Source organism: Halyomorpha halys, unplaced genomic scaffold (genome assembly GCF_000696795.3).
Source record: "Halyomorpha halys isolate HHAL.00 unplaced genomic scaffold, Hhal_1.1 Scaffold390.1, whole genome shotgun sequence".
Classification (NCBI taxonomy): Eukaryota; Metazoa; Arthropoda; class Insecta; order Hemiptera; family Pentatomidae; genus Halyomorpha; species Halyomorpha halys.
The window spans coordinates 1,468,301-1,481,593 of record NW_027112043.1 but is presented as its reverse complement, the minus strand read 5'-3'; the positions used below and the strand labels follow the sequence as shown (position 1 = coordinate 1,481,593).

At 30.3% G+C, this 13,293-nt stretch overlaps 1 protein-coding gene across 2 annotated transcripts in view; it reads right to left on the bottom strand.

The window, feature by feature from the left end:
- Positions 1-733: 733 nt before the first annotated feature.
- Positions 734-13,293, bottom strand: part of LOC106682120 (ankyrin repeat and BTB/POZ domain-containing protein 2) — a 115,789-nt gene continuing 103,229 nt past the window's right edge. For both annotated transcript variants that reach the window (XM_014422808.3, XM_067049963.1), the window contains exons 12-24: positions 12,731-12,918; positions 12,047-12,264; positions 11,764-11,957; positions 10,338-10,479; positions 10,131-10,262; positions 8,577-8,738; positions 8,169-8,296; positions 6,327-6,486; positions 6,148-6,247; positions 5,047-5,249; positions 3,792-4,085; positions 1,317-1,499; positions 734-991 (exon numbers count right to left, since the gene is read on the bottom strand). In XM_014422808.3, the coding sequence (XP_014278294.1) occupies positions 779-991; positions 1,317-1,499; positions 3,792-4,085; positions 5,047-5,249; positions 6,148-6,247; positions 6,327-6,486; positions 8,169-8,296; positions 8,577-8,738; positions 10,131-10,262; positions 10,338-10,479; positions 11,764-11,957; positions 12,047-12,264; positions 12,731-12,918 (2,317 nt within the window). In that variant the 3' untranslated portion in view covers positions 734-778. The remainder of the gene's footprint in view (positions 992-1,316; positions 1,500-3,791; positions 4,086-5,046; positions 5,250-6,147; positions 6,248-6,326; positions 6,487-8,168; positions 8,297-8,576; positions 8,739-10,130; positions 10,263-10,337; positions 10,480-11,763; positions 11,958-12,046; positions 12,265-12,730; positions 12,919-13,293) is intronic.

Below are 13,293 nucleotides of genomic sequence, written 5' to 3'. Positions count from 1 at the left end.
AAAAGAAAAAACCAGAGATGCTACTCATTTTACTTTTTAATATATACACAATAGATTGAGCTACAAGCTATATAACATTTATCCAATCACAGCCCTATTTTGAGTATTAAAGGTATGCAAGAATATAATTCAATAGTTCAAATATTATTGACAACTTAAACAAATAACAGATGTAACATTTTTATGATGCTAGTATAATTCTTTCTAAAATCTTTTAATAAGATTTTTTCTTTTGTAGAAACCAATGATCATTTAATACTGAGAATGAAAACTTTTTTTCATCAATAAAATATAACTTGAAAGTGCATTTTATATGTTTCATATTATAAAAAATAATAAACACCAATACTGTTGTGATGTTTAAATTAACTTTCATGCATGCTGTACAGACTTATATTGCATTTAAAAAAATAAATTCTAATAAAACAGACCAATTTTTTCCTTCAATGATTCTTTTTTATAAATTATTTTATCTACTGTTTTCAGAAAATTATAATTTATAGCCAATTCATTTGATAGAAGATTTATGCACTCATATAATTATCTAATACGTTACAAAACTTTTAAGTTTAAAAATACAATAGGGCTATTTATTTAATATTAAAATGGTAAGAATTATTTAACACATATTGTACACTTTTACATTAGAACGGTTTGAACTAGATAAAAAATTTATGACAAAAATTTAAACTTATGAGCAAGTTATTAAAGTAGCCAACTCAAACCAAGTAACCAACATAGTAACATTTTTCTAAATTAATTTAAATTATAATAAAATTTAAGATTTAGGTTTTGGACCTGGTCTCAAGACATTATTTCGAGCTTTGATACGAGATTGAAGTGTAATAAGGAGTCCAGCGAGGACATCATGGTTATGAAGTTTCTTTCCAAAAAGCAGTCTTTTAACAGAATCATCATAAGTCAATAGAGCGACCATGTTTTGAAGCAAGAATCCCTGGCAGTACTCCAACAACTGACAAGCATTATAAACCTAAAAAGAATAATAGGTATAAGTACATAGCATTATACACATTATTTTTAATAATGAATCTTCAAGTTTTAAGGTTTAATGTCTCAAGATAGATATAGCTCAAAAAATTGAATTAACCACCTCATTAATTAATCTTTTATATTGATCGATTTATATTTCTGTTTCAATACAAACTATAAAGGCTACACCCTAATATCATAAAAATATTGAAAAATAAAAACTAATGTGTTGGTGTGAAAAAAAAAAATTAAAATAATAGTTTTACTGTAAAGAAAATATAAATGAATAAAGAAAAACAATTTACATGCAAAATATTTTTAAATACCTTGGCATGGATGTACATAGAAACTATATTATCAAGGTCGACCATGTTTGAACATTGGGCTTCACAAAACCTCAATAGTCCATCTAACTGAAAAAAGTTAGCAGCTGCCATTAACTCCAAAACATCATTTTGATCAACTTCAAGGCCATCACAACCTCCATTATACAAAAATTGCATGACAAGCTGAAATAAAAAAATTAAAAATTTTATAAACAAATTATATTAAATTGAATAAGAAAAAAACGTGGATATAGTCAGGCCAGATTTTATAATTGATCAAATCTAAAATAGAAAAAATAAGTCACACGAACAGTTCAAAATGTTTTGAAAGTGGATCTAATAGAGGTAGGAAGATTTTTTTTTTAACTTTGTATATGGTAGGTGATTCCTTCATATTATATTTATGTATAGACTAAACAATTACTAGGGCTTGTGAAAATAAGTTGTTCTAATTTATTTTTGTGATTTATAAACTCATACCATGTTTATTCTAATTGAATGTATCAAAACATTGGATTTTTCAAGAAACAATGCCTTTTAAATTTAATACTGGCAAAAGAAATATACAGGTTCTTGTTTGCAAAACTTGATTATGATAAAAAGGTTTCTATCTTTCTTCCTTGACCTCTTCTAGAAAAACTAAAATAACAAATCAAATTTTGATAAACAGTAGAATTTAAAGTTACTCCCTTACAATGCAAAAGATAGATTCCATATTATAAAATTATTGCAGAACAATGGGTATGAAAAGTATTTATAAAACTTAAAATAAAATTAATTTTTCTTTTTTTTCCCCTAAGCCACAGAAAGTGGGCTAGTACGGCATTTTTCCTCTCGCAGTCCAATACAATTTTAATTTTCCTCTTAGTTGGTCCGCATCCTGTTGAATATCTTCTAGATGCAACAAGAGGATCACTGGTTTAATTATCGTAAAGTGAATGAACGACTGAGGTCCCATCACACTTTTCTTTCAAAAACAGAGGAAATGCTTCACCAGAAGGACCTACCAACTGAGGAAAGGCAGAATATAAGCATTTCCTACATGCCAAAGCACGATTCCGCTGCAGTCTAAGGGCGACTCAAACTGGCATGTGGTCGGATAAAGAAAGATTGCCCTGAACCCGAGCTTAGAGCTGCTGCATTAAAAACAATTTATGAGCTATACCCCATAGAGCAATGGCTACACATTTATACTGATGGGTCTGGTATTAACAAGGGAGCTGGAGCAGATGTATACTCAATCAACTTTCAACTGTCATTTCCTGTAGGAGCTGGATGTGATTATGCGATTATGATGCAGAAATGCAGGCTATTTGCTTCGTGATGGAAGCCACTATTGAATGCGATAAAAACACTGCAATCTTCAGTGACTCCCAAGCCATAATAAACAAAACTAGGTGCTGCAAGGTCACCCACGGAAGAAAAGTGCAGAAACATGGCTGCTATCATGCAGAAAAGAGGAAGGGTTACAGCTCTGTCGTGGATACCAGCCCATGTTGGTATAGATGGTAATGAATAAGCTGACAAGTTGGCTAAGTTCGGTTGTGCAGAGAACCAGCCTGTTCAACCACTTTCCTACAGAACAGTGTCAATGATAAGTTCTTATTGTAAGGACAGGACAAGTGCCAGACACAAAGCTTAAGCAGAAGGAAAGAAGTGGGAGAGCCTACTGCATAAGGATAAACGAATTGCTGGGGGGGCTATCTTAGCAGAGCTGAGAGAATGGCTTGTTTTCGCCAGTAACAGGACATGATCAGCTCCAAAAACACCTCCATCGAATTGGCATTGTAGATTCAGTGAAATATCCTCTATGCAATATGGGAGACATGGATGGAGACCATCTTTTAATGTGTAATGGTCTAGAAAATAAAATTTATTTATTTAATCATTAGTTAACTCATTAACTCAACATCTTCTGGTACATTATATTCCCTCTTTTGAAAATAATGTAATTCTCTAAAAAATGAAACAAACATCATTTAAATCTGAAGAATATTAGCAAAGGAACAGCAAATCAATACATGTTCATTTTAAAATATTCTGTGTAAATTCCCATGAAAACCCAATTAATAAAGTGGTTTAAAAATGTCTAAAATTATGTAGAGTGTGATTAAAACATGATAGCGTGACATTAAACTAGAATTATGTAAATGTACCTTTAGGATTGTCTACTATTATAAATATAAATATGCATGCAATAGGTCAAACTTACTGGAAATACTAAATGGATTTGTAACTCATTAAATAATAACTCATTAAAGGATGATAATTTTTTTTTATTCCACATTAAAAATAAAATTAGTTCAATTCTAGTTACAATGGCCGCCCTCATGGGGGATCAGAGAGGTGACAAAAAAGAATAATGGTTTAGGAGAATGGTATAGAAAAACTGAAGAAGCAATAGCAATAAAATATAAATATACAAAACAATGATTATTATATTTCAACTAAATTGACTTATATAAAGGTAATTACCTGAAAAATATGGTATCTGATATCGTTTATTTGGACGATTGGTGGGTTACCCTCACACAATTTAGAACTAAGCATGCCCCTAAATCTTGGTGAAGATGTGACCAAAACTATCTTATGTGCATAAAATACTCTTCCTTCGACACGAAACTGAACATCAGAAAGTTCTGGATTGTTAACAAATTTAGGATCAATTCTGGCACCTCCATTCAAAGTTGAGTCCCTAATAGGTCTGATTGGTTCCCAACCATAGCAAGTAGAAAAGATATCTGCCAAGAGTAAGGTTGTCCCTTCATTCTAAAGAAATAAAAAATTATATAGTAAAAGTATGTGATGGTAGAAGAAAAAAACAGAATATCTTCGAACTTTAAATAGTGCAGTTTTGCACTTTACGTATATATAATTATTAAACTATTGTTTATGAAATTTGTAAAAGAATAAAAAAAAGAAAGTAATATTAACATTTTACATGAATAGTTGAACACATTTGAAAATGAGATAAATAATAAGTCTACTTGACCAAGAATGACTGATAGATGCTTAATTACAGTTTATTTTCAAAAACACAAATAGTTAACATTTTTAATGACTCAAAGCTTGTATAGTTAAAAAAAAATTATGGGGAAAATAAAACTAGGTATAACTCAACCTCTTCATCAAGTCCAAGGAATAAATATTTAATTCTCAATGAATTTTATGTAAATCATCTCTTTGATTTAAAAATTGCAAAAGATGAAAGTATTGAAAGTTGGAAAACCAGAAAAATAAAATTAAAAAATCATGTATAATTACTTTTTATTAATATAACTCACATGTCTGGATTTAAAACCCTGAATATTAAACAAAAAACTATTACCTCTATTATTAAAAAATACAAGAGGTAAGCTGCTGAAATTCAGACTATCAAATATTTAATATTTTAATAATATTAACTATGATAAATATCTCTAAAGTGAGTTACTGAGTAGGCAAATTATAATAAAGGAAACAATTAATTTCAATTAGGATCCAGATTTCATACAAATATTGTACAGCAGCAAATATTGAGTGCTATTTTAAATTTCAAGGAAAGAAAAACAATTTTACAAATTAGATCATAGTGTAAATGATGGTTAATCTTAAAACATCAAAAATACAAATACTACTGAGCAAATAAAATTCTTTTAAAGGTATAAAAATCCCTAAAAATAGTTAGTAGTTTATAATGAGCCATTAAAAAGGGTGATAATAGCATATAATTATTTTTATATACAATTACCTTGCTGTATCGAAAAATATTAAACAGTAGAGGCAAACATTCATCAACAAATTGTGCCGAACAATCATCAGGCCAAACATGTAAGAAGTCTTGAAGTAACTGGTCAATCATACTTTCAATATGGCCATGTGCAGTTGCTAAGGTTGACATCCAACAATGAAGGCTCCAGCTGACACCAAGATTTCTCAGATCTAGTGTAATTTCTATGAAAAATAAATAGCAATTAAAGAATGTTACACTTAAATTAACAAAGAAATTTCCTGTATTGATTTACTTGAGCTGAGAAGGAAATATATTAATATTTAGCGAATATATTGTTTAGATTTGTAAAGCTTGCATAACTTAATTTTATATCTAACAATGAACTAATAAAAATAATAATAATAAAAATAGTACCAATTATAAGTGGTTTGCTTTAATTGGAAACCTTTCATTCCTATTGTTATAAGTATTAACTTGCTCAATACAAATATAATAACTCTGAATGCAATAAAAGAAGTAAAATTAATACACATGGTAAGAAATAAAGACATGGGGAACACCATTAAACAACAACAATAGAGAAGCTTATCTGTTTTTGATGGCCCAAATAATTCAACAATATACCATGAATGTTTTGTAACAGGTTGAGCTCAAGATCCTAAAAAATACTGTATTAAATATGTTTAATCTGTTTGTACCAGAATATGTAATGTTTTTTGAGAGAACAGCTCAACCAACTCCCAATTTTCATGTTTCAAATAATTGAGATCCGCGGGTTCTCACTAACAATTTGTAACTCACCTAAAACAGCCATACATATACTGCTATGAGGTCTTAAAGAGTATGATATGAGATTAATATAAGTTTACAGAGAGCTGAGTGATATTTTCTAGTAGAGTAAAGACATTCTAATTTTATATCATTGATATGAAATAGAACAATATCGCTGATAGTTTGAATAAATTAAAGATAAAAAGGAAACATATTTAATGTGAGAGTTGTAACAAGCATAAACAAGTCAATTATTTTTTTTTTTAATAGATCCTATTCCTTTAGAGAGCTATTAGTTCAAATAAGATAAATATTTAATCACTATTGACAATAACAATGATTAATTACCTAAATGATTATTTTCAGTGCTGTGGTACATTGCTTCCTGTAAGCATTTAATTTGTGCTTTGCTTAACTTCAGAAGTTGAGAAGAATTGGATTCCCCAGGCTGTAATAATATAAGTTACAATTTATGGAATAGTGTTATAAAAAAAATTTAATAGAATTGTGTACAAACAAAATACAACCTGACGACCACCCGACCTTCTTTCAGCAGTCAGCTGGTTGTTACCTTCAGCTAGAATCTCTTCTAAAGACAACACTTCTTTAGTGTTTGAGTTGAGAGGATGAGATAGTAACTTGTGAAGAACTGCTCTTTGTCCATGAGCAGCAGCAACAGCAAATGCACTGAAAGATAATGTCAAATCAACAGAGGGATAGAAAATTGTTTTCTATTTCACCTTGTGTTATTTTTAAAATGTGATAAGTTACTTAATAAGAATTACACATACACATCTTATTCATAAATATGCATAAAATTACTTTTAAATGCTAAATTAAAGAATTAGTTACCATAAATCTACATAGAATATACAAAATAGTTGATTTTACTGTTTATAATAAAATAATTGTTTAAATAAAAATAAATGAATATGCTACATAAAAGTTCAAAAAAAGGGTAACAAACTGATAACTCGAACCATTGTCCATCCCTATCCATCACTTTTTCTTATGTTTCTCACTGCCTATGATTTAAACATTAAAAGAACGACTGGTATTTAGATGGAATCCAAGAATAGGTATATTTTTTACATACTTTGTAAGAACAAAATTGCTACTCTGAGAGACAACCAGTCATCGATCAAAACAAGTAGTAATCAAAAGGAACAATGTCTGGATAATATGACGATGGATTAAGATATTCCATTTGAGTGGTTGTGCATTTTCTAGTTGTAAAATCATGTTGCAATAGCTGCAGGGGGGCAGCGGTAGCAGTGTGGTAACGCGCCAGTCTTCCAATCCACAGGTTGTCGGATCGAATCCCCAGTCCCACCTGGGATTTTTTCAATTTGCACAAAGTAATGCAAAACTCACTGACTACCTCCCCACGGGCATTTGTGAGGCCCGTTAGCCAATGGGTGGCACTCACAAAAAATAGGCATGGGAATGAAAAATCCACCCTGTAAAAAAACCACGTCAAGAAAAGTGCGATGTATTTCCTAATACTGGGAATATTATATCCTAATATTGGGAATATACCACAGGAGGACTTAGGCCCCATGGTCTGTTGCCCATAGAATAATAATAATAATATATGTATATATAGTTGACCGTAAAAATTGATATATAAGAAGATAGTCAGAATTGCAGTCAAAGATAGTCAGGGTTGCGGGTTGTTTCTCTTTTGACCACAACCCTGACTATCTTCTTATATATAATAATAATAATAATAATAATAATAATAAAAATCATGTTGCCCAGTCCCTGCTTATAATTAGACTATTTCTCCTTCAATGCTCAACTTAATAGTATATGCATGCATATACATATGGATAGTAGCCAGCAGCAATCCCCTGTGGTGGTTTGATTCCGCTTTAGCAGCATACTACATCCAGCTAATCCTACCAAATGTAGAGTATGGGGCTTGATCCATGAATGACTTTGCCATTGATGTTGATGAATGAATTCAATGTAATAGTGAGTTTTATTACATTATTTTTGCAATGATATAGATAAAATAGTGACAAAAAGGAAGTTACCTCCATTGAACAGAAAATATTGCCTGAACGAATATTAAAGCAATTTACAGACTGCTTATGACAGAGCCCAAACAAAGGCATGGAGTGGTGGCCAAACTTAAATTGTCATGGTCAGACTGAATGGGAAATAGTGTTAAAAAAGTTGTAGTGAATAATGGGATGGTGACAGCTATCACTTGACAATTGTTTTTTGAGGAAGCTAAGACTTTGCTTGGACATTGTTAATCTTTTTTTTACCACAATTTTATGACCAAAAGTCCTAATTAAACATAAAACAAATTTCAGACAATTATTGATGTTTTTCTTTAAATGTATAATTTAAAAAATTACCTATAACATCCTCTTTGAGCAGCACCAGAATATGATAAAGAATCTTTGTACACTGTTGAGAAAAAAGGATGAGCACCATGGGATAAAAGCAGAGATACCATTTCCAAATTTCCAGATGCGGCAGCAACCTTAAGAAAATATAAATAAATAAAGATATATATATATATATATAGTTGACTGTAAAACTTAAATATGAGAAGATGGTCAGGGTTGCAAACAAAAAAAGAACAAATAGTTTATAACTATTTGTTCTTTTTTTGACCACAACCCTGACCATCTTCTTATATTTAAGAAAAAATATATTGCAAGAATTTTAAAAAAACAAGCAGGAACTTTTGTTAAATTAAAAAATATTAATCTATTTTCTTAACTATGATAATTAAATATTTTTTAATTATTAAGAAATACCTGAAGAGGTGTCATGGTAGACTTCTCTTCACTTAACCTAGCCCCTCCTTCAACATGTGCTCCTCTTTCTAACAAAAGCTTAGCAATTGCAATATTACCCTGAAGGGCAGCATATGTAAGAGCAGTCCAATGTTGATTTTCAGCCTGAACTGTAGGGCAACCCTAAACATAAAAATAATAATCAACATAATAAATTTATTTAAAAATCTTAACCTTATCATATAAGTTAAGCTATAATATACAGCAAGAAGTAAACTTCTATTCATACCCTTTATAAATATTATATTCAAGCTGAATCAGAATTGAATAAAAAAATTGCTAAAAGTAGGTTTAATTAAAATTAATATTTTTTTCTCCTATAAACCCTTATGTATTTGCATTTGTATTTGGTATTTGCTGCCTTTAGTAGTTCACTTATTTTTCTTCTAGTCCCTATAATTTGTTGTATCTAATGACCGGATAAATAAAATAGTAAAACTAGTCCTCACAAATAAAGAAAAGGAGCTCCTTAAACTAGAGTAAAAAAAAAAATATTTTTCTTTGGGGTATCTAGTAATTTACTCTGTGAAAAAGAATTACTTAAACACTATCTACTCAATTTGAGAACTTTGATATCGCGGAAGGGATCCATTCATGAAATAATGATCAAACTACGGTCCTCACTCTGAAAAAAGTTTGTATACAAGGATTTGAACTGGGATTCTGCAGTTCCAAAACATTAACAGATGTTGCCTCTATCCAAGATCAGACATCATTGGTACAATGCTTCTCCCCTGTACAATAACCAGTAATTCAGATGCCAGCAAACCAAGCATTACTTTACATAATGCAAGACAAACTGACCATCAAACGAGTTACAGTCATTTTGAAATTATTTAGTTTTAGCAGTTGATAGATTTCTGCTTATTCAGATCAATTCTTATTTCAAAATTTAAAATTAACCATATTTGTGTGAATTGAACATGTGAAAAAGTGAGTGTAATCAATAAAATTCATAAATAAATTTATTTTTGGCTTCAATCTGAATTTAATTTCATGTGAAAAATTTCATTTCCATTTATTTCAATAGATGTTTTGAGTAAAACCGTCCATTCTAATTAGAGCTCTTTAGGGGTATTAAAGTGTTACATATCTAAACCAGGGGAAGTGTCTAATGACAATCCCAAGGCTTACAGACTTGTATGTCTGACATCTCTCTTAATGAGTTCTAGAAAAAGTCATCGACAGACATCAGGGAAACTACTTTAGTTGAGAGGCCACTACAAAGCACACAATTCTCGCTTACCAAGCTGATAAATCCTGTGAAGATGCCTTACACCATCTGGTTTCCAGGATTTAAGGAAGTTACAGAGAATAACTATCAAATGAAACTTTATACAAAAAATCTGATTTAAATAAATCATTTGCTGATGGAGTGTCTGAGGTGACATTAAATAAAGTTTTAAGAATTAATATTAAATTAATTATATAAAAAATTAATTTGCTTATTAAGAAACAATAATAATATTGGAAAATAAAATTAAATAAAGAACCTAATTAATTGATATAAAATACCTGTGACCCTTGAGGAGGAGTTTCTAGGTCAGGATCACAACCAAATTCCAATAGTATACGCACCATATTTTCATCATTATTAACACATGACAGCATCAAAGGACTGAGGCCACTGTCACAGATGGTGTTCAACTTCAAAGGAAAATATTTTGTAAAACAAATTGTTCGCAGAAAATTTAATAATTTCTTTAGCCAAGATTAACTAACCTTGGTACTCGGAAGTAGTTGTAGTGCGTGAGGAACCATTTCCCTGACTCCAGAGCCAAGCATTCGAAAGGCTAAAGCGATCTTAAGCCTTTTAACAGTTTCGGCTTCATCACCAGACCTCCGAGAAAGGCTTTCATCACAACTTTAATAATAAGATAAATGGATTATTTAAACAATTAAATCAGACATCACCAATCTATTTTGACATATTTTCTGATATTCATAAAGGAAAAAAGTTTACATTTTTAAATTTGATTTAAAATTTAATTGTAAGTAATCAGAAAGGTTTTTTTGAAAAGCTAAGAATAGTTTCAATCAATAAGTGTTAATGTGATTCAATAGAGTTCTTGATGAGCCACAATAAAATTAAATAACGAATAGCAACACTTTTAACAGAATATTCATTGAGTCCATAATGAAGGGCTGAAATTCAGGTCAAAATGTCGGCACAAATAAATAAGTTTTGTTTATTTGTATATTTTTGCTGACTGTACCCCCAACCATCTTCTTCCCATAAATAAAGAATAGTTTTTATTACTTAACAAAGTAATAACAGTTGCATTCCATTCTATTGAGAGAATAAAGAGTTGAAAGGTGTATAAGGCTGAGAATAGTGAGAGTGATTTAGCAGATTGAATGATATTTAATGAAAAAAGTAATTGTGGTCATAAATTAGACATAATCTTATGATATTATCTTTTTTAATGACTTTAGACCGCCAGTTATGCGTTTTCATGTTAAAAACTAATATTTAAAATTATTTGTAAATGTATCTTTTTCTGAATTGATTTAATACATCATGCCTGCTTCTATACCTATACTGTTCTCACCCCTTATACCATGCAGTTTTATACTTCAGTATGCTTTTTGGCTTTGTTCGGCATTGTGTCCTTTGTTGAGTTACAATTGTTTTGAAATTAGTTGAGAAAAGAGTACACTAACAAGGTATTATTATAATTACTGAAGTGTGAATCCAATAGTGATTTTTCACCTAAGGTTTCAAATTTTAAAGAAAATGTTTGTGTGGGGAGGCCAATGGGTACAAAAAAACCATCAATATTTGGAAGAATCGAGTGATTATTATGTATAAAATGAAGAACAAACGTAAATATCATCAAAACATATTCAGGTCAGTGGGCTCGCCAGCCGGCCACAAGTATAAGACCACTGGGCCCGCAAAGCAATCCCAATTCAGTTTCTGAAGGGTTAAAAAAAATTGCATGACTCTAAACCACAATAAATTTGACATGAGAAGAGATAATAATAAGTCTTTAATTATAAGTTTTTAATTATAAATCTTCCATAGAATCTAACAGATAAAAAAATTGTGATGCTATATTATTGTACAATAAGTGTCTTAGGAAAAATAGTGTATGTATTAAATAAACGGCTCTACAACAGAATGCAGTGATGACTAAATACCTACCCTGGTTGCCTAATTGGTGCATCTACACCTGGAAGTAAAAGTCGAGCAGCTTGCATGATATCATCCTGGTCAATAATAACTGAATGACGATATTGAGCGTGTGCTGAAGCTACCCGTACCCATTCCAAGAGAGGTGGTAATACTACGTATGCTCTTTCATACACTAACTCTTGGACAGATCCACAATGTTCCAGCTAAAAATAAACCACACATAAAGATAAAAGCAATATATTACAAAAACCAGTAAACAGCATTCAACTGATAAAGATAAAAATTTCAATACCTGTGAACAGCGCATGAAATAAAAAAGTGCTTGGATGGCTTGATAGGAAAAATGTGGTCTTGCCCCAAGTACAGTTGAAGAAGTCCTTAAAAGATCAGCGAGTTCAGATACAGATGCAACACATGTAGTAAGAAGACTATGATCTCTTTTAGAAGAACTGCATGTGGTATCTGTAGAAACAGAACTGACTGATGCCCATCGTGGGAGAGCAAGGGTACCTAGGTAACATAACAATTTATTGATAAAAATATTAATTATTAATAAAATGCTTTATTAAAAAAAATAATGATTAATTTTATCATTTGGAACAGTTGTATACAAATAATTGTTAAATTGTAAGAGACAACATGAAATTCTTAGATATACATGAAGGGTATGAACATAAGTCAATATTAGCAAATGTCACACTTTTTTTTTTTATCCCCCTTTATCAATATTTCTGGTATGTTTTATGTGCAGGGTACGCATGCCACTGCTTCCAAAAATAAAAAAAAAAAATTATAATCTTATAATTATATAATAATGTTAGGGAGGTGTCTTTTAATTTTTTTGGGAACAATTTTCAGTTGAGAGCCTTTCAGTTGGAGCTGCACCTTGTACCTTGTCCTTTGCATCCATTTGATAGGTCCAGCTCTTTTTCTACAAAATCTTCCTATAAACATGAGAGATAAAAATGGTTTTTACCTGATGCTGTTCTTCCAGTGTTAAGATGTGCATATGGTTGGAGAAGACCCCATAAATCACTGTTGTTAGCAATTGCATGCTCAAACATCGAAGCAGTAAGAACAGTTTCAGGCTTTGAAGGTAGGCACTGAAGAATAATTTCTTCAAGAAGATTTTCTAATCCGGCAGCAAGATAGACAGCAGCATATCTAATTTAAAATATAAATATTATACAAAACATAAAATATAAATTTTGAACAACTTAAACTACATTTTCAAGAGGTAGTTGTCCCCATAGTTTCTTTTTTTTAACACTATATTAACATGAGATCATATCATTTGCCAAAAAAATTTTCCCATCAATAGATTTATTTAAATAATAGGACAAATATATACAAAACATGTATATTTGAGAATTTAGAGCATAAATAATGCAAAATTAAAATATATATTAATACCATAACAATAAAACAAACTAAAATGTACTAAAAAAAAAAAAATTAATAACTGTAACTTAAAGTTTGAAAACATATCTGTCAAATTAACATATGGATATTTAACACAAAAATGAATCCATCCATTTT